We start from the raw sequence: 19,835 nt of genomic DNA on the forward strand, positions 1-19,835 counted from the left end.
CGGGCGACGCGCTTCAGTCGTCGCCAGAGCCGACATAGCAGCTCCGAGGTGGCGTCTCGTCGCGCCGCAGATGAGGACGTCTTTGCTCTGAACGACATCAACCATCGCTTTGGAGACAAGCCTGCAAAGGCCGAAAGTACATGGCGAAGACTGTCACCGCTCGAGACTCAGTCAAACGCCCCTGCACCAGCTGCGACTTCTAGTGAAGGGCCACCATGGACCAGCGAGAGTTTCAGACCACTCGGTGTTCAGGCTGCTGATGTGGTGGCAGAGGGCACATCCTCGCGAGAGCCTACAAACAGTAAGGAGCGACGACTCATTCAACGACGTAAGGAGCGACGACTCAGCAGCAATGTCCCGAGGACCACACAGAAAGTTATACGAAATCCCAACGTCGATGCCGCCAGGATTACCAAGTCGACTTCCGAACATGTCCCTGCATCCTCAAAAGTCGATGTCAAGTCGCTTCTTGATCGGCTGGGACCTCAGATGAAAGAGGAGCTCAAGCGGAAAGAAGACGCAATGGATGAAGAGGTTCAACAACGAGAAAGAGAAGCCGCGCAAGCGAAGGACAATTCTCAGCAGAGGACAGCTGAGCATCCGGACACCTCAGGGAAAGAGCGAGAGCACTTTGCGAAGCCTGCCTCGCAGCCCACAGGTTGGAGGGCAGGTCTGAAGTACATCAAGGATAAGATGTGGTCTGATTCGAAGGACAACAAGTCCCGCACGTCCAAGCAATCTGTCGCCGCGCAGGACTCTGCAGAGTCATTAATCTCCTCTGCGGTCGGCATCCAGCCTCTGTCAGTCAAGCCCACCAAGTCGTACACATCATTGATGAAAGACACAAGCGGAGACGAGAATTACAAGATCGTGAACCTCGTCGATGCACACGCGAGGCGGCCCAAGTTTGGAGGCAATGCGGCTCCTTCGTCGACCGATGACAATGTCCTCTATTTTGAGTCGTTTGGCAAGAAGAACAAGACTCTAAAATTCGGACCATCAGCCATCGCCAGTCAACCATACGGTCTACCCGAACCAATCGCACGAACCCGCAGCTACGATAGCAGCAATGGCACTGCGAATGCACAGCATCCTAGCATACAGTCGCTCGTGGATCAGTTATCTGGGAAAGCGCAGCCTGTCTCTGGCGAATTACCTCCTTCTGCACCTGAGGAGCCCAAAGTTCCTGATGGCTCCGCATTCAAACGCCTATCTGGCTTGTACGATACTCGTGCGGATGCAGACACCAGCACAAAAGATGCAGCGAAGGGTCAATCGAACACAAGCGCCGTTTACAAAGACTACCTGGCCTCGCGCTCTGAAAAGCATGGGGTGTCTATCGAGCACGCAATGGAGAACGCGCTGTCGGTGCCCGGAAAGTCAAAGGTACGGAAACCTGGCCGGGCGAAAAAGTCAGACTCCCTCAAATCGAAGTCTGTTGAATCTACGGCTCCTGCCGGAGTCGAAGTGGACAAAGACTCTGCACCCAGCGCACCACCACCAGCAGAAGAATCTCCCCCAGCAGACGACCCTCCAGAGTCGACAGAACCAAGCGTGGACATCAAGACCTCATCACCTGGGTCGCTCGAGATCAAGCCATTGAACTTTCCTCAACCGCCGGTGCCGTTCTTGGAGTACGGATTGGATCGAGTGCTCTTCAACCCGGGTGTCTACCAACTTCAAGACAGTGTGTCGAGAGTGTACAACTTTGATCCCTACCTACAAAACATCATGCCAGCAGTCGAGTTCGACTTTGATTCGCTGAAGGAGTACAAGACGTCGTCCGAAGATCAGACCCTTGTGCAGATGGCAAAGAAGACCCAAAGCAAGTACATTGGATCTACGTCGAGCATGACCAGCTCCCTGGCACACTTCCATCATCTCTTATCCAACTGGCGACCGCTCAACTTGGACATGATGTCAAAGGGATTCGTAGGACCCACCACGAGCAATCAGTTGACCAACGTCAACAAGGCGCCCAGTGCGATATTCCTCAGATGGAAGAATGGCACCTACGCTATCGATGCTGATAAGGAGTACGACAATGCGAACGTGCTGATGTTGCTTGGAAAGTCCATGGAGTTGCTTCTCACCCAGCCCAAATCGGAATTTGAACGATACCGCAAAAGCGATCCTCGCAAGATCCCGGATGCCGAGCGATTGGCGCCAGAGACCTATCAATACTCCACGATGCGTGACTTCTTGATGCGCTCGCAATTGGATGCCTATGATCCTCGATTGCCAGGTAACGGCACCTTTGATCTCAAGACTCGCGCAGTGGTCACTGTCCGCATGCAGTCGCACGACCACGAAGAAATGACCGGGTACGAACTTCTCTCCAACCAAGGCAGATGGTTCTCCTACGAGAAAGAATGGTTCGACATGATGCGCTCCACCATGGTCAAGTACATGCTCCAAGCACGCATGGGACAGATGAATGGCATCTTCGTCGCATACCACAATGTCGAGCGCATCTTTGGATTCCAATATGTGCCAATGGCCGACATGGACAGAGCTTTGCACGGTCAAACGGACCCCACCTTGGGCGATCAGGAATTCCGCGCCAGTCTGGATCTCATGAATGAAGTGTTGAACAAAGCGACGGCGAAGTACCCGGAGCAGTCACTTCGCATTCATTTCGAGACGGTCGATGCGAAGCAAGACATGCCCACCTCGCTGCACATCTTTGCTGAGCCGATGACCGAAGACGAGATTGACACCATTCAGAGCAAGCAGAAGGCGAAGATCGCCGAGTTTGAGCGGAACGTGATGGGCAAAGAGGAGACTCATCTTGATAAGGTCGTGGATGAGGCTGCCGAGGACGCTCAAACTGCATCGGCAGCACAGCCAGAAGATGACGTCGTGGGGGAGGAGGCAAGCGATGGGTTCTCCACAGACGTTGAGCAAAACGACGAGGCGCTCGCAAAGGCCGCAGCAGAGGACGAGGGGTCCAGTGACCAAGACACGCCGGTCGATGAAGAGATTCCCGCAACATCATCCGAAGAAGACGCAAACGCCTATGCACGCGAATTGATCAACACCAGCAACGCCTCCGCCGACGCCAAATTCCTAGACAACGTCGACAAGACCATGACCGCCGAGTCTTCCGAAGAACTGCGACCACTCTTCTACGCCACCGTCATCGTGCAATCGACCGTCAACGGCCAGACTCCTTCCGACGGACGACCTTCTAGTCTCCGGCCGGACGACAAGTGGGACATTGACTACATCCTCAAGGAATACAACATCACACGACATCAGTGGGCGCTGTACGAGGATATGAAAGCACGCCGTCGCTTCGCATACAATTCTAGAGAGGATGCAGACGATCCGGACGCGCCTCCGCTATCGCGGGAGGAAGAGCGGAGGAAGAATAGGGGCGACGGTTTCATGCGGCTGCTGAGGGGCATGTCTGATAAGGGAAGGCAGTTGCGGGAGAAAGTGGATGAGAAGGACGAGGGGAAGACGGTGGTCCTGGTTGATGAGCCGTTGAACCGGACGAGGGTGGAGATCAACAGTGTAGACGATTACATGGATTGGATGTGTGGGAAGAAGTGAAGTGAGGAGGTGGTGGAAGAAGTATGAGTGAGAGGGGGGTCATACAGCATTTGCATAGCGTTGAGCGGCGTTTGTGATGGGCGCATGTTATGATCACAGACATACCTTGTATAGATACAATAGACTTTGTGCGGTCATGCTGTGTCGACTGTCATCCGGAGTCTCGTATCGCTCGTATCAAAGCCAATTTAGCCTCGACGCGTTGGCAGCGCGTCTTCTGGTAAAGCTCTCAGCCTCCACCACTATTGACTCTCCAACATCACACATCCGAACTTTTTACTCCCTCAACACCACACATCACCGCCATCATGTCCGACTACGAAGACGACATGGACGTCGACATGGAGTCAACCTCCAAACCCTCCGACGACATCACCTTCTCCTCTTCCACCACCGCCAAAGGCAAACGCAGCGCCGCGAACCTCCCCATCGAAGCCGAAGACACCCTCCCGTGGGTCGAGAAGTACCGCCCCAGCTCCCTCGACGACGTCCACGGCCACCAAGACATCCTCGCCACGATCAACAAATTCGTCGACTCCAACCGCCTACCCCATCTCCTCCTCTACGGCCCACCAGGAACAGGAAAGACCTCAACTGTCCTCGCTCTCGCACGACGCATCTACGGCAACAAAAACATGCGACAAATGGTGCTAGAATTGAACGCTTCCGACGACAGAGGTATCGACGTGGTCCGGGAACAAATTAAAACTTTCAGCTCGACGAAACAGATCTTCGCCGGCAGTTTCGACAAGTCAGCCCAGCAAAGCACGATTGCGAATTACAAGCTCATCATCCTCGACGAGGCGGACGCCATGACCAGCACGGCGCAGATGGCGTTGCGGCGGATCATGGAGAAGTACACGGCCAATACGCGGTTCTGCATCATTGCGAATTACACACATAAGCTCAGTCCGGCGTTGTTGTCGCGGTGTACGAGATTTCGATTCTCGCCGTTGAAAGAGGTGGATATCAGACAATTGGTGGACAAGGTCGTGCGGGAGGAGGATGTGAATATCGCGCCCGATGCGACGGATAGCCTGGTGACGCTGTCGAAGGGAGATATGCGAAGGGCGCTGAATGTGCTGCAAGCATGTCATGCATCCTCGACACCGCTGAATGTGCCTGGAGAGAAAGTCAAGACGGGCAAGGATATCACACGAGATCTCATCACGAACGAGACGATCTACGACTGCATTGCGGCACCGCATCCGGGAGACATCGCGACCATTGTGCAGACGCTGTTGACGACGGCGAACGTGGGGTCGTGTCTGAGTACGATCAACACGTTGAAGAAGACGAAGGGACTGGCGTTGGCGGATATTCTGACGGCGATGGGGGAGCAGTTGTCGGAGTTGGAGGTTCCGACGCAAACGAGGGTGGCGTGGTTGGAGGGGCTGGCGGATATCGAGTATCGGTTGAGTGGAGGTGGGAGTGAGAGTTTGCAGACAGGAGGGTTGGTGGGTGTGGTGAGGAATGGGGTTGGGTTGATGAAGATTCGCGCGTGAGGTGTTGTGGGGAGAGGAGTGGGTATAGCTGAACTGCAATGTTCGGCGAGGACGAACCTATGGACGAGAACCGACGAGGAGAACATGAACATGTACCAGCCAATTCTCAGCCAGCACCTCCCTCCCGACGGCCACCAAAGTGACAATGATCCAGAGTATTCTGGTAGGGTGAGTTGGCCAACTCGGGATGACTGTCAGCAGCTTAGCAAGGCCGCCATGGCAGCGTACAGGTAAGATAGCAGGACGAGGATCAAAGCGTACCACTAAAATTATCGGCACATCCTATGAAAACGTCGTGCTAAGCTAGAACTACAGGACCTGTTCCGGCACAAGTACCATCCATCAACTTGCCTTCCCCACTCACAGCCATCATCAACCACCCAACCCCCTCACTGCGCCGCAACAACCTCCTCCTTCCCCTTCGCAACCTCCACCTGCCTCTCCTTCGTAGCCTTATCCACCCCGAAATTCGCCGCCAACTTCTTCAACCTCTCGTACGCCTCTTGCTCCTGGACCTCCACCCCACCCGTCGCCGAGACCGCGGCCGGCAACAACACACTCTGCTCAATCTCATAATTCCTCCCTCCCGCAGAATAAATAAATTGCCCTTGCCTCTCACCATCCGCCATCAGTACAGCAACCTGTTTCCCCACCACATCCGCGGACTGCGACTCAATCCCCGCCGCTTGACAGAGCTCTTTGGGTACCAACCCTGTTTCTGTCCAGGAAGGGCCGATGGCGTTCACGCGGATGGGGAGGTTCTGTTCGATGAGGTTAGGGAGGAGGCCGCGTTGGAAGCCGAGCACGGCGTGTTTGGTTGTTGTGTAGTCTGTGACGCCGAAGGGGAGGAAAGAAGACCCGGAAGCTGTCAAGACGAGAGAGCCGGTGGTGGGCTTGCTGGATTGGGTGCGGAGGTGGTGGAGGCCGATGTAGGCGGTGTTGAGCATGCCGCGGAGGTTGATGTCGTAGACGAGAGTCGGGGGTTCGAGGAGTTTGCCGGTCGTTGGGGAGAAGAGGGATTCGAGGTAGTTGGCGCGGCCGGAGATGCCGGCGTTGGCGAAGATGTCTGGGAGAGGGAGGGTTAGGTGGAAAGGGGAGGTGGAGGAAGGGGAGTGGACGGACGGTGGATGTCCCCGTGTTTGGATCTGGCGAGGTCGAAGAGGGATAGGAGGGAGTCCCAGGATGTGACGTCGGTTGTGAGGAAGGTGAGATTGGAGTGTTGAAGGGGAGGTTCGTTGATGTCGCCCGAGACGACTTTGGCGCCGACGGAGAGGAGGACTTTGGTTGTTGCGAGGCCGATGCCTGATGCTCCTCCTGTTGTATGGGGTTAGTCGGTGGTGGTGGCGTTGAGGATGGTGGCGTGGTGGATTGATGTACCAGTGAGAACGACGACTTGGTCTTTCAAGGAAGCGTAGTCCTTCTCTTCGATGTAGAATTGAGTGGCCATGTTGACGGTCTTCTGCTGTGTGTTGTAAGTTGATATCGAACGAGTCTTTGTTTCAAGTATATATTCCGGTAGTATACGAATCAAGCAAGTCCTCGCCTTGGTCTCAGGATATGAACATGAACAACCTTATCACAGAAGCAGACATCGCATTCCTCTTATACCGAAGCTCATGTTCAGCTGCATACCGAGGGATCTGCCTGAGGAGTCGTGACATGTCGGCGTTGGCGAGTCCTACCGGCTCCGAACCACACTTCTCGAGGTCAATGCAGTCCTTCACTCTCGGAGATTGAGGATGACTCTACTCCGACGAACATCTCAACATGAGCACGGTGGCAGTGCCGGTCTAGGAAGGAGGTTTTAGCGTCCTTTGAAGTGAAGTCGTTCTGTCCTTTCACACCCTCGCCGTCGTAACATGTGATTGCTCGGCGTTTGTTGCCGCATTGGGAGTGTCTATTCAGATTCCGAGATCGCGGGCGTCCGATCTGCAGGGACAATCGATGCCCCGCAGTGTCTCGTGCTTGATCTGGACCCTCGAAATGATGACTGCTACACAATTTTCTATCAGACGATTTCGAGCAACCTCTTACGCCCTGTCAAACACATCCTTGACTCACACCTTTCATATACATCTCCCACAGACTCCTCCCTCTTGACCACCTCAACAAATACATGCCCAGCAACGACGCACCCTCTTCCACACCACTCGCCTACCGCTCCACACTAACCACCACGATGGGAGACTCCGCCACGACCAACGGCAACGGCCACGCCGCCGCCGACAACTCCTTCGCCGTCAAAGCCGGCCTCGCCCAAATGCTCAAGGGCGGCGTTATCATGGACGTCGTCAACGCCGAGCAAGCCCGCATCGCCGAAGAAGCCGGCGCCGTCGCCGTCATGGCCCTCGAGCGCGTGCCCGCCGACATTCGCAAAGACGGCGGCGTCGCTCGCATGTCCGACCCCTCGATGATCCAAGAGATCATGGCCGCCGTCACCATTCCCGTCATGGCCAAGGCTCGCATCGGCCACTTTGTCGAGTGCCAGATCCTCCAGGCCATCGGCGTGGACTACATTGACGAAAGCGAGGTGCTCACACCCGCCGACCCGACCCACCACGTCGACAAGAGCGTCTTCACCGCACCGTTCGTGTGTGGATGCAGGAATCTGGGTGAGGCATTGAGGAGAATCGCAGAGGGCGCGGCGATGATCCGGACAAAGGGCGAGGCCGGCACGGGAGATGTCGTCGAGGCGGTGCGACACATGCAGACGGTGAACCAGGAGATTGCCAAAGCCAGCACGGCAAGTGATGCGGATCTCAGGATGATGGCGCGAGAGTTGGAGTGTGACTTGGGACTGCTCAGACAGACGGCACAGCTGAAGAGATTGCCCGTGGTCAACTTCGCAGCGGGAGGTATTGCGACACCGGCGGATGCGGCGTTGATGATGCAGTTGGGTTGTGACGGTGTGTTTGTCGGCAGTGGGATTTTCAAGTCGGGCGATGCGGCGAAGAGGGCCAAGGCGATTGTGCAGGCGACTACGCACTACAATGACCCGAAGGTGTTGATGGAGGTCAGCATTGGCCTGGGTGAGGCTATGGTTGGTATCAACTGTGGAGATATGCGCGAGCAGGAGAAGTTGGCGAAGCGTGGATACTAGAGTGGTGGTGCTTGAGGGTGGAATGGAGTGTGTTATTACAGCGTAGAGCGGCGTACATGGAAAATGAAAAGGCGTTCGTTTGATCGATCGAGACAATCGAGGACCACGCATTACGCGGCATGCAGACCATGCATCTGGACAGACGCAATCTCTCGCTTGTACATGGCTGTCGTCACACACGAGCACAGATGCTCGGCCTCTCCAGAGCGACCAAGCTCGTATCTGCTTCGTGACGCCAACCCGACGAATTCACTTACACTTGGGCATTCCAAGCATCAAGAGTGCACTCAACCAACATCATCGACTTCATCTGTGTCCATCTCCAACGATACTCCATTCGGGTCGTGTTTCGAAGAAGTTGTGACTGAGGCTCGAGGTCTTCGGCCGACGATCGACTTCTCGCGTCCGATTGGCTGTACGACTTTCCACTGGCGACCTCTCGCGGCATACCACTTCCTCTACCTTCATGGTAACACGACATCTACAACATCAGCGTCGTCATCAACTCGAGATGCATATAAGGGTAGTACGCGGACCAGCAGGACGGTAAGTATCTACATTTCACACTAGTCGTCGGCGCAGACGGCCTCCAATCCAAAACCCGCCGACAAGTCTTCGGCCTCTCAGGCGAATCCGATCGAGTTCATCGCCTAGACATCTACGGCGCCTTCTTCTCCATGCCTCGCACGGAAGCGGATGATGACTGGCGGCGATGGTTCCACGCACCAGGCCGTCGAGGCGTGATGATTCGACCGAGTGATCGTCCCGATCGGGTGACGGTGTTTATGCACAAGAAAACCTCCTCCGACGAGGAAGCCGCGCCGTTTCAAGAGGTGGCGAGGAGTGCGTATGGCGAGACGAAAGCGCAGAAGGAATTGATGAAGGAGACGTTTAGGGGGATGGTGTGGCAAGAGGAGAGGATTCTTCGGGAATTGGAGGACAGTGAGGATTTTTATTATAGTCCTGTGGCGCAGGTGAAGATGGAGAAGTGGAGTCGTGGACGGGTTGTGCTGCTTGGAGACGCGGCGTGAGTTTTCCCTTCCCTCACCCTCCCGCACCGACCCTCAGCTGACTTGAGATGAACAGCCACTCCCCCTCCCCCCTCTCCGGCATGGGAACAACCCTCGCCCTTTCCGGCGCCTACAATCTCGCCGGCGCGCTGTCCACGCACCCTGACGACATCCCCGCCGCTTTGGCTCTGTACGAAGAAGCGCAGCGTCCGCTCGTGGAAGCGGGACAGAAATTGTCACCTGCCATCAATCTGCTGTATGATAGCGACTCTCCCTGGAGGGTGTGGGCGGTGAACTGGTTCGCGGCGGGGGTGTCGTATTTTGCGCCGGTGATGAAGGCTTTCTTCAAGGTGGTGGGTGGGGAGGCGAATCGAAAAGGGGTGTGGTTGAGCGAGTATGGGTTGAGGAGGGGTGAGGAGGTGATATGAGGTTCGGGTTGGAGGGATGATTGAGGAGGAAAGTTCGTCTCCTTCGCAACCCTTTCTGCTCCGGATCGAATGTTCCATGGTATCGGTTTACGAATAGATATCTTACATCACTCGAAACCTCACATCATCCGCAAACACACCAACGGCAGCGCGAGCATTGGCTCTCGTCGTCACATTTCCAATCCGCTGATTCACTTTTCCGACCACGCTCTTCGGCAACCCGACCATGGTACTCGCACTTTCCTCCGTCAGGACATCCCCGATCTCCTGGTTGGTGAGCTTGGCCGCGACCAGAGTATGCAGCACGGCGGACGAGACCATGGAGTCCTCCAGGATCTGAGCTTGCTCGTCACAAAACTTGGACCCAGCTTGTGAACAACTGCGATTGATCGTCATCCCTGTCCTCTCGCGACATTCTCAGCAGCTCGACTTGAGCATTCTCTCGATCCCGGTCTCGTCTTCGACCTGGTCCAGCTCCTGCTAACTGCCTTGCCATTATCGTATGGCACCACGTCGTTGGCACGATGATTGAGTGTAAAGTCATGCGATGATCTCATTATCCTTGCGATCTCACAATCCTTGCGTCACGCATCAGGGATCTCGTTCAAAGACATTCTCGCGGTCAGATGGGAACACCGGCGCTTGGGACTGCGGCAATTGTCGGCTTTCCAGCGGCATCGAGGAGCGTGTTGGCCACGGTTGTGTCGCGAGCACTGCCTCGAAGTCCCGCGACTGGGGTTTGTTCAATCGGCTATCTACTAGCAGAACCCCTGTTGAACAACGCCGGCCTCGAAATACCGCGACGGAGTTTTGGCCAACTGACTATATTAACTCGTCTGCACCCTCTATCGTCTTGCTTTCCTCAACCGACCCTTCTCTTTAACAAAGAATAACTAAGAACGGTTTCCAAAACTCAGCATCAATTATGCTCGCTATCAAGACTGCCGTCATCCTCTCCCTTGTGGCCGCCGCCGCTCATGCTGCGACCATCTATGGTGTATGTATTTACTCTCCACACTCTAATGTCTGGCATCGTACTTACCAAACCTGCAGTCATGCGACCCGTACGACGTGACTCGAGGTTCAAATGTGGAGAACTACTGGGGCACTTGCTACGCACCCGACGGCAGCGGTGGCCAGGATTCGAGGAAGTGCAAAAAGGTATGTGGACATCGACGTGGACGTGTGACATGATGCTGTCAAGGGTCCTCACTAACGTTGGCGTGTGTTGCAGGCCAATGCATGCAGTACGCAGGACCACGACTGCTCATTCGACCCGCTGTCCCAGGGCGCCGACCCCAACAATGATGCGGTGTGTAATTAGTCGAGGACATGCCACATTTCGAACCAAGAAGGCAATGCGAGGCGGTTCCGAACTTGGTGGACGAAGACCGCAATCTTGGAGTTCTTTGGAAGGAAGTGATCGAGGGCAGCTCGAAGAGAACGATGGTATTGTCCCAATGCTTTGGTGCAGGGTGAAAGCGATGGATGAGTGGTCAATGATGGCTCGATTGCCGTATACAACGTTGTCTTGACGCCATGAGTCTCCGTCCATGTCTCTCGGTCCAATAATCTCGGTCCATGTCTCCGTCGAGCTGATAGCAAGAGTCTTCCGAGCCTATGGCAAGCGAAGGACAGCCATTGTGTGATCCCATATGTGGGACACCTGCATCGAGCATAAATTGTGAGTGGTGAGGTTCATTCATATTCTGCACGACAAGTGTCGATCATTCCTTTCATAACCGGACAACCCGAATTGTTTCCTCAGGCAAGGGATACATTCGAACAGCCCTTCTGGTGACTCAGTGCTGTGAGACCCTGCGTCTTCTCCTACGCCTCTTCCGCTAGCACTGCTCGGTCTGACCATCACACGATTTCCGTCAAAACCCCTTCCAACTCTCCCCTCCCAAACGGCACAATCAACCTCTCCGTCCCGGTACTGTCGGTCCGACTCTCAATCATACGATGATCATGAAACTCCTTCAACAACGTCCTGAACCCAACCTCACTACTGCACACAAACTCCTCCACAGCTTTGTGGTACAACGCGCGGTACTCCACTCCCTGGCCGCCGGCGGAAGGCTGGACTTTCGTCTTCGACGCTTTGGGTTTGGCTTTGGGCTTCTTCTCCGGTCGACCTTTACCGCGGACTCGTTTAGTGGGTGTGGGGGCTTCGTTGGCGGCAACATCGTCGTCGGACGCGCCAAGGAGGGAGCCGGCATCGTCGTCTCCGCTGCCTGTAGCTCCTGCGCCGTTGGACAAAGCGAAGTCGCCTCCGCTCTCGTCCATCAATGCCAATTGCTCCGCTACCAAGATTGCGAATAAACGTCTTGCATTCTCGGGTAAACTCTTCAGCACGTATGCCACGCCGTCTTTGCCTCCGAGTCGTCTCGTGCTCCGTCCCAGCAAAGCATTTACATCTTCTACCACATCGCCCAGTTCGAGCGTCAGCGGCGCGAAAGTCGTTGCATCATGGTAGAGGTATGGCGGACTTTGCGGATGGGAGAGGACCGGATGAAATGGAAAGGAAGGCGTATCGACTGTGCAAAGGAGAGAGATGCAAGGATGGGAGGACAAACGAGCGAGGAGGAGTGGCAGTACTGGGCTACGGCGAAGAGGAGGCGAGTCGAGGGAGTGGATAAGAAGGTGAATGTCGTGTTTTGCGGGATTCAGGATCGGGAGGAGGATGTCGAGAATTGCCGCAGGCTGGGCTGGCAAGGAGATGGACTCTGGTAGAACGGCAGATGCCAAAGTTTGGACGATGTCTCTCGGAGTAATATTGGGAGTGTAGCCGTTCACTACCACGATTGTCGGCGACGGGCTTGACTGCTGGTAGAGATGCGTGGCGAAGGACGTAGCCAGATTTCGCTTGGAGCCGTACCCGTAGAGACAGATGTTGAAGCCTTGGGAGAGTTCAAACGCCCATTGCGAGAATGCACTAGCATGAAGTGACTCTAGTCGAGAGATGTCATCCTGGTGAGGGTCCGTGTATGTGCTGATCTGAGTGAAGTAGTCGTCGTGGTTGAGAAGCAGACCAGGCGCGAGAGTGTTTGTGGAAGTCTTGTTGCCGCCTGCACGATTCTGGAAGAAGAACAGTTCGTGAGAAGGGAGATCCGGTGGTGGACTCGGTGTCCGCACTCGTCGTCGTCCCTTGGGTCTACCGCGTGGTTTGCCAGACTTGGAAGGAGTTGCCGTGAGATCGACCGCAATCTCGTCTTCCTCTTCATCCTCCCCATCTTCATCCTCGTCGTCCTCCTCGCCCAATATTGCCGCCGCGATCGCCTCATCCCGTGCATCCTCCTCACTATCCTCCACCTCTACCAGCTGCTTCTGCAATGTCTGTCGACTCTTTCTATGCGCCGATCGATCATTGCGGACCGCTGTCGGTGTCTCCTCGTCCTCCTTCCCATTGACCTTCTCCTTTGCCTCCGTCGGAGTCGCGAACAAAACTTTTCTCAGCGAGCTAGGCGTGCCATCCACTGATGTGAACCCATTGACTTTGCTGGGAGTCTCCTTCAATATTGACTTTCTCTTGGAGGGTGTTTCCGCCGGTTGCACTGGACTGGGCATGGCATTGCGGTCATCGTCGTCCTTCACACTTTGCCTCGTCTTCCTCGGGGTTGGGTCATCGTCCTCCGTTGCATCATCTGTCTTCCTTCGTTTCGGCATGTTACCCTTGTCGTGTTCTCAAAAGTGGTGGAGGACGCGTTCTGGGAAGACGTGTAGCTCTCTATCGCTTGGCATCTCCGCCCTCTCCCCGCGACTGCATCCCTCCTGAACCGACAATGTTGCCATAGCTTCCTCTCCTCCACCCACAACATCCTCGCCCAAAATGTTGTCCGGGATATTGCTCTTCAATCAAAAGGGCGAATTGCTCATCCTCCGAGCATTTCGCCAGGATATGCGACCACGCCTCGCCGACGTCTTCCGCATTCAAGTCATCAGCAACCCTCAAATCCGATCACCAATCCTCACACTCGGCAGCACGACCTTCAGCCATATCAAGAGCGAGAACATATACATCGTAGGAGTAAGCAAGGGTAATGTCAACAGTGCACTGGTTTTCGAGTTCCTCTACAAGCTGGTCTTATTGGGAAAGAGCTACTTCGGACGATTCGACGATGAGGCCGTCAAGAGCAATTTCGTCATGGTCTATGAGCTCCTGGATGAGATCCTCGACTTCGGATACCCTCAGAATACCGAGACGGAGACGTTGAAGATGTACATCACAACGGAAGGAGTCAAGTCGGAACGTGCGATGGAGGACAGCAGCAAGATCACAATGCAAGCTACGGGAGCTCTTTCATGGCGGCGGGATAACATCAAGTACCGCAAGAACGAAGCTTTTGTGGATGTCATTGAGGATGTCAATCTGCTCGTCTCGGCTTCTGGGACCGTCCTTCGCGCGGATGTCAATGGAGCCATTGAGATGCGAGCCTACCTCTCTGGAACACCGGAATGCAAGTTCGGGCTCAATGATGCCCTTACTCTTGCGAGTGGTGCTAATGGCACCTCTCTCAACACTCTCGGACCGACTGGAAATCTCAATGGCAACAAAGCTTCGAAAGCCGCCGCAGGAAGCGTGACCCTCGAAGACGTCTCCCTACACCAATGCGTCAAGCTCAGCTCTTTCACCACCGACCGCACAGTATCCTTCATTCCGCCCGACGGCTCTTTCCAGCTCATGACATATCGCTGCAGCGAGAACATCAACCTCCCATTCAAAGTCCACGCCATTGTCAACGAGATTGGCAGAGGCAAGGTGGAGTACAGCATCGCCATCCGCTCCAACTACGGCGCAAAACTGTTCGCCACAAACGTCAGCATCCGCATACCAACACCACTCAACACCGCATCGACCACCCACCGCACATCCCAGGGCAAGGCGAAGTACGTTCCTAGTGAGAACGTGATCGAGTGGAAAATTGCACGATTTGCCGGGCAGAGCGAATTTGTGCTGAGCGCGGAGGCGGAGCTGAGCACCATGACGACATTCAAGGCGTGGAGCCGGCCGCCATTGAGCATGCAATTCAGTTTGTTGATGTTCACGAGTTCGGGACTGCTGGTTCGGTATCTGAAGGTGTTTGAGAAGAGCAATTACAGCTCGGTCAAGTGGGTTAGGTACATGACCAGAGCTGGGAGCTATGAGATTCGATTTTGAAGAGGCGGATGAGATCACGAAGCCCAGATTGACGACTCGCTGGACATGAGAGTCGGCACGATTGCCAACAGCATGGAGCCACATACAGAATCCTCTCCTACGCCCCAACGCAGCTCAGTCTGGTCTGGACGGCATCTCTGGACGACCAAGCGACTGTCCTCCCCACGGGTGTTGGACGCTTTGCCATCACTGCGCACCTCATTTCGGTTCGCTGCTGTAGGCCATTTGCGGGCGTTGGTATTGATATCCAGATCAAGAAGGACCTTGGCGTCATTCATCTTGTATCGACACCAATCACTATTACCAGCCTCCAGGCTTCTATTTGTCCCGGCTCGCCTTGCTCGCTGTTGCCCGCATAGCAGACCTCCTCCGGTTCCCTTCGCCGATTCGCCCACTCTATTACGATCCGATCCGCGCGTTTCAGTTCTCGAAGGACAAATCGGGCGCGCACATGCAGTTGTTGCAGTAAGCCCCATTGCAACAGCTAGACTTGCCAGTACCTTTGCAAGCCTCTGCGCATCGGACTGTTAGCGAATCGTCTTGTCCCACCCGTGCTGCGCCGGATATTTTCACGATGAATGCAGTTGGCACCATAATCCTGTTCACGCAGCTCTGCGCTGAGCCCCTGGTTGGCGAAGAGCGTGGCAGCCATGATGAGATGGACATTACGTGTGAAGAGCTTCATTATTGTGCTGCGTGGTGTTTCCAGTGCAGTTGTGAGTGGAGCGATGCGAGCTGAGTGGAGCTATGTATTCAGACTGAAGCGTTGTCTTCGGAGTGGAGCGAAAGTTTCCTGGCTGAGCAGACTATCCTAAGCGGATCTGTCGTGGAGCTGGTGAGATGTTGTTCGTTGTATGAACTCGGCTGAGCGGGGCTCTGGCATTAAAAGTCCCTCGGAGCAGCATTCGAAAAGGGGAAATGGCCTGATATTCGATTGGGGCCCTGGAAACTTTCTGCAGGCTTGAAGAATGCTATCGAAACCTGCAAGGGCATCGAGTTGTCGACTGCCGATTTATCGTATCACTCGGGAGTCAGCGCTAGTTGGCCATAGCCGTACCGTATTTCGAGGTCACAGCGGCTCCTTTGCGTGCTGAGACGACGGGCACGAGTCCATCACTGGCAGAAGAGCGTTCAAGGCAGAGACATATCGCTCGAGCAGAGCGCTGAGCGTCAGTGCATCGATGAGCGATCCAGAGGTGCAGAGTGATGAAGCTGAATGAACGATGTTGACACCCATCCCTTTTCATATGTCTTTTCCCTTTCTCCGATGTCTGTTTCGTTGTTACTTATCTCATCCTCAACTCGCATGCACTTGAACTATGCATGGTGAACATTTCCAAAGGTCGGCGAGCAGATGACAATCATGCCGCTGAATTGCATGTGAGAACGCACTTTTCTCTTGCCGTCCCTGCTTCATTCACTCGTCTTCAGCTCCAACACTTACGTCAACGCCGCCTTTGACATCAGCATCGTTGCGACGCATTCTCAAGCACACACCACAACATTTCTCCCTCAACAACATCCATCAACACCTCGCCACTCGAACGATTCGGTCACCCGTGCACATCGAACGAAAGCGCTGCCAACGCGCGCCATCTCTCCACACAAGCAGTACTCCGACCGCGCCTGGACTTCACTCGTCTTGAACACTTCACTCTATCTGGACCTTCGACCGAATTACGACAGCATTCCATCACACGTGGAAGCGGCGGTCGGATCTGGCTTCTTGGACTTGAGCTTCCGCGGTAAAAGGAGCAAGCAAACCTACATTCTGGGCGACGACTTCTTACTCAACTTTGACACAGCAGCACTTCTACCGGCATTTGGAGAACGCAACCGCGGCAGTCAAAATGGCGAGGACCAAGCAATCACGTCGGAAGAACCTTGCGCGCGATGCAAAACCTGCCGGAAAAGAAGCGGGAGCCGCAGGAAAACAGCGCCCGGATATCAAGGAGGACGAAGATGCGGAACCCAGCGAAGCCAGGGCGCCCACATACGCCCCCACAAGCCCTTCTTACAGTGCCACCAGTCCTTCGTACATTCCGCCCAGTCTCAGAGATGGGGACGGCGGTGCGCAGCCAGGCTTCAGCCTTACATCGCCGACATACAGTCCCACGAGTCCAGCGTACAGCTCCGCCATCATGCAGCCACCAACATACAGTCCTACCAGTCCAGTCTACAGTCCCACCAGTCCGAAACGAGACAGCCCTACATCGCCGGGATACAGTCCCGCGAGTCCAAATTACAGTCTCACCAGTCCGCGGCGAGATGGCTATACATCTCCTCAAGACTCCGCCATCAGCCCGGCATACAGACCCAGTCCTGCTAGCCCGCCGCTGAATCTCAGCTCTTTGTCGCCTCGATACGTTCCCACAGATTCAAACAAGCGAGCACTGGAAGGTGAAGACGAAGAGCCTGTGCGGAGAAAGCGTCGTACAGTTCACGGCGTGCGGAGTCCCGATGACGATTCCGAATCCGAGGAAACCGCGATCGTGACAGCACTGCATTCGATGGACCAATCTTCGTCATCGTCTCGGCTCTCTACAAGTGACACCGCTCTCAATATCGTCAGCCTGGCAAGTCAGATTTCAGTTGGCACCGCGGCGCCCGTTCCTCCCAAGAAGAAGCACCTTCTGAAGTTGGCAGACAAATCGCAGCAGCAAGATGTAGAGTCGACGACAATGCTGGGAGAATCTGATGCGAAGCTTTTGAGCATGGCGTCTACAGACTTCATCAAGGCATTGCAGTCTCCAGCGGCCCGACTTGTGACCGTGGACCAAGCAGAACCGATGACAGCCGTGCATCCAGGAGAATCAATCGAACCGCTGCAGCAATCTACACCCACGGCGATTGACCACGTCCCTAACTCGCAAAGCAATGCTTCCACTGAGCAACAGCAAATAGTTTCGGCAGAACCGATGCAGCCTGCGATGCTCGCTGAGGTGTCAAAGGAAGCTCAGTCCGTCGCGGCGGACAGCACTGCAGAAGCGCAAGGAACTCTCCCTGAGGATCAAGTAAAGCACACGATTTCCGGTCCCGCCGATGCCCTTCTTCAAACTGCCCAAGACTTTCGTGACTGGACAGGGTCCGATGTTTCGGATGTAGTTGCACAGAATTACCTCTCTGCATCCAGCGGCAACCTACAGAAAGCTGTCCAAGCATACTTTCGGGCACCCAAACCCTCCGAGCCAGTGCGGGCAGAGCCTCCAGCTCAGATTGCAGCTGCCAGAGTCCCGACTCTGATCGAAGAGGCGCTGGCAGAGATGGCAAAGTCGAAGAAGGCACGCAAAGATATCGGAGATGTATTGGTGATTCTCGACGGAGAAGATCTGAGCCGGAGCTGCCGCCTTTGGAGAGAAGATCTCAGGTCAGCATCTCCGCTATTCAGGCAAGGAATAGACCGCATCGAAGCGCAAATGGAGACTGCCTCATCCGCCGCTTCCGAACCTGTCAACGGCGTGAGGTACCTTTGCATTCTCGCTAAGGCCTCTAATGAAGACGGGATGCCAACACTTGAAGGCAAGTTTCTCGACACAACACGACAGAATTGCAGAGACGAACTCTACACTCCGCCTGCCAAGTCGACCGAGACTCCTGCGAACGCGGCACAGGTGGGGACTGAAGGCAACATCAAGAGCGAGACTGCAAAGCAGACGCCTGGCCCTCCTAGTACTTCGCTCGCAAGCACTGACTGGATCGACACTTATCGATCTTTCCTCCGCATCATCGCCCGCCACCCAGCGAATTTCCAGAATCGCTCCATCGAGGTTGCCCTCCCAAACATGGAAGCCATCGCACAGATTGCCACGCAGCATTACGCCGTCGGTCCGAGGTCGCCTCTCACTGCTTTCTTCACCAATCTCTTCAATCGATACATCACCGAGGACGTGTTGTGGGCGGCAATCGCAGAAGCCCCGGCACGATGGCTACTGCTGGGTATCCAACTCGAAAATGAGACAGTGTACAAAGAGGCCTTTGTGCATCTGGTGGGCATCTCCCCTGCCTGCGAGAGCCTCGTTGACTGGAAGGCGCTCCCGCAGGAGGCCGTGGACAAGATCACTGCCAAGTCGAAGGAGCTCCACTACCATATAACCGACGTCAACGCCAAGCTTCTGACATTGAGTCCGAACCCACGGGATGGACGACCGGCGGCCCTCGCGGCGAAGGCCATCTGGCATGAATGGCTGAAGACTAACATCCGACTTCTGATATTCGGGCACATGGATGACTTACCGGTCTTGATCTCCTTCCTCACTCTCAGCAAGTTCTACACGGCCCTCCACAAGGGAGGAGATGCGTACTTTCCCGCCAAGACCGCGAGGGAGTACAGGCAGAAGTACCATGTGTCTCCTCCCTTGAATGCGCAGGACACCAAGATCTTCAATGAGGTCTTCAGCGAGATGAAGGACGAGGCGAAGGGGATTGTGGAGGACTTGGTCGTGTGCAATTTGCGAGGCGGGCGTGCGGGATTGGAGTATCTGACCTGTGTCAAGGTGGAGGACGACGATGTGCCGTGGGAGAGGGAGATGAAGAAGGAAGGCGAGGGAGCTGGGTATGATGAGGACGATGATGTGGAGTTTTGAGATGATGTTGGAGTGGGGTGTAGTTCCACGGAGAAGCGAACAGGACTGGGCCTGCATTGTGCTTTTGCAGCATCGCTCAGAAACCAAGGGAACGGTCTTCCGAGGCAGCAGAACCACGGAGTGCTGCAAGTTTGGATCAGCATCATTGACATGAAGAAGCATCGGTCATTTGCGTCATGATGCTCCTGCGAAAGTGAGAGCACATGCATTGTACTTCGTTCCTCAAGACCATGACAAACCCATATCGACTGTCAATATATGTCGCTCTTGCTCATCGACTTATCTCTTGGCACGAGGTTGTTACATCTCCGACGCTAAGCCTCTTCGGTTTGAATGCCTTTCATGCTGCTTATCTAGGAGGTACAAAAGATGGAGCTTCTCTTATCTCTCAAGACTATAGATTATCCCAACCTCACGTCGTTCTTCCATCCGCTTCTCATCTTCTTCATCCACTCTACAACATCGACTTTCACAATATCGCGACAGAAAG

At 54.9% G+C, this 19,835-nt stretch overlaps 7 protein-coding genes across 7 annotated transcripts; 5 read left to right on the plus strand and 2 right to left on the minus strand.

The window, feature by feature from the left end:
• Positions 1-1,593: 1,593 nt before the first annotated feature.
• Positions 1,594-3,483, plus strand: MYCGRDRAFT_21181 (uncharacterized protein; the record flags this gene model as incomplete). The annotated part of the gene is made up of 2 exons (XM_003849844.1): positions 1,594-2,970; positions 3,088-3,483. Coding segments are annotated over 2 exons (1,773 nt in total), but the record flags the coding sequence as incomplete, so codon positions are not given.
• A 383-nt stretch (positions 3,484-3,866) lies between these two features.
• Positions 3,867-5,639, plus strand: MYCGRDRAFT_110326 (uncharacterized protein; the record flags this gene model as incomplete). The annotated part of the gene is made up of 3 exons (XM_003849845.1): positions 3,867-5,015; positions 5,270-5,293; positions 5,430-5,639. The coding sequence occupies 3 exons, from the start codon at positions 3,867-3,869 to the stop codon at positions 5,637-5,639; spliced, it is 1,383 nt and encodes a 460-aa protein (XP_003849893.1).
• Positions 5,606-6,381, minus strand: MYCGRDRAFT_27250 (uncharacterized protein; the record flags this gene model as incomplete). Its single annotated transcript, XM_003850472.1, has 2 exons — positions 5,606-6,129; positions 6,186-6,381. Coding segments are annotated over 2 exons (720 nt in total), but the record flags the coding sequence as incomplete, so codon positions are not given.
• Positions 6,382-7,242: 861 nt separating this feature from the next.
• MYCGRDRAFT_87018 (uncharacterized protein) lies at positions 7,243-8,163 on the plus strand (the record flags this gene model as incomplete). Its single annotated transcript, XM_003849846.1, has 1 exon — positions 7,243-8,163. One exon carries the CDS (start codon positions 7,243-7,245, stop codon positions 8,161-8,163), a length of 921 nt encoding a protein of 306 aa, XP_003849894.1.
• Positions 8,164-8,705: 542 nt separating this feature from the next.
• On the plus strand, positions 8,706-9,601 carry MYCGRDRAFT_46015 (uncharacterized protein; the record flags this gene model as incomplete). Its single annotated transcript, XM_003849847.1, has 2 exons — positions 8,706-9,190; positions 9,250-9,601. Coding segments are annotated over 2 exons (837 nt in total), but the record flags the coding sequence as incomplete, so codon positions are not given.
• Positions 9,602-11,467: 1,866 nt separating this feature from the next.
• MYCGRDRAFT_46281 (uncharacterized protein) lies at positions 11,468-13,171 on the minus strand (the record flags this gene model as incomplete). The annotated part of the gene is made up of 2 exons (XM_003850471.1): positions 11,468-11,722; positions 11,912-13,171. 2 exons carry the CDS (start codon positions 13,169-13,171, stop codon positions 11,468-11,470), a joined length of 1,515 nt encoding a protein of 504 aa, XP_003850519.1.
• A 262-nt stretch (positions 13,172-13,433) lies between these two features.
• MYCGRDRAFT_61231 (uncharacterized protein) lies at positions 13,434-15,069 on the plus strand (the record flags this gene model as incomplete). Its single annotated transcript, XM_003849848.1, has 1 exon — positions 13,434-15,069. The coding sequence occupies one exon, from the start codon at positions 13,434-13,436 to the stop codon at positions 14,760-14,762; it is 1,329 nt and encodes a 442-aa protein (XP_003849896.1).
• Positions 15,070-19,835: the final 4,766 nt, after the last annotated feature.

The sequence above is a fragment of the Zymoseptoria tritici genome, chromosome 8 (assembly GCF_000219625.1).
Source record: "Zymoseptoria tritici IPO323 chromosome 8, whole genome shotgun sequence".
Taxonomy (NCBI): domain Eukaryota; kingdom Fungi; phylum Ascomycota; class Dothideomycetes; order Mycosphaerellales; family Mycosphaerellaceae; genus Zymoseptoria; species Zymoseptoria tritici.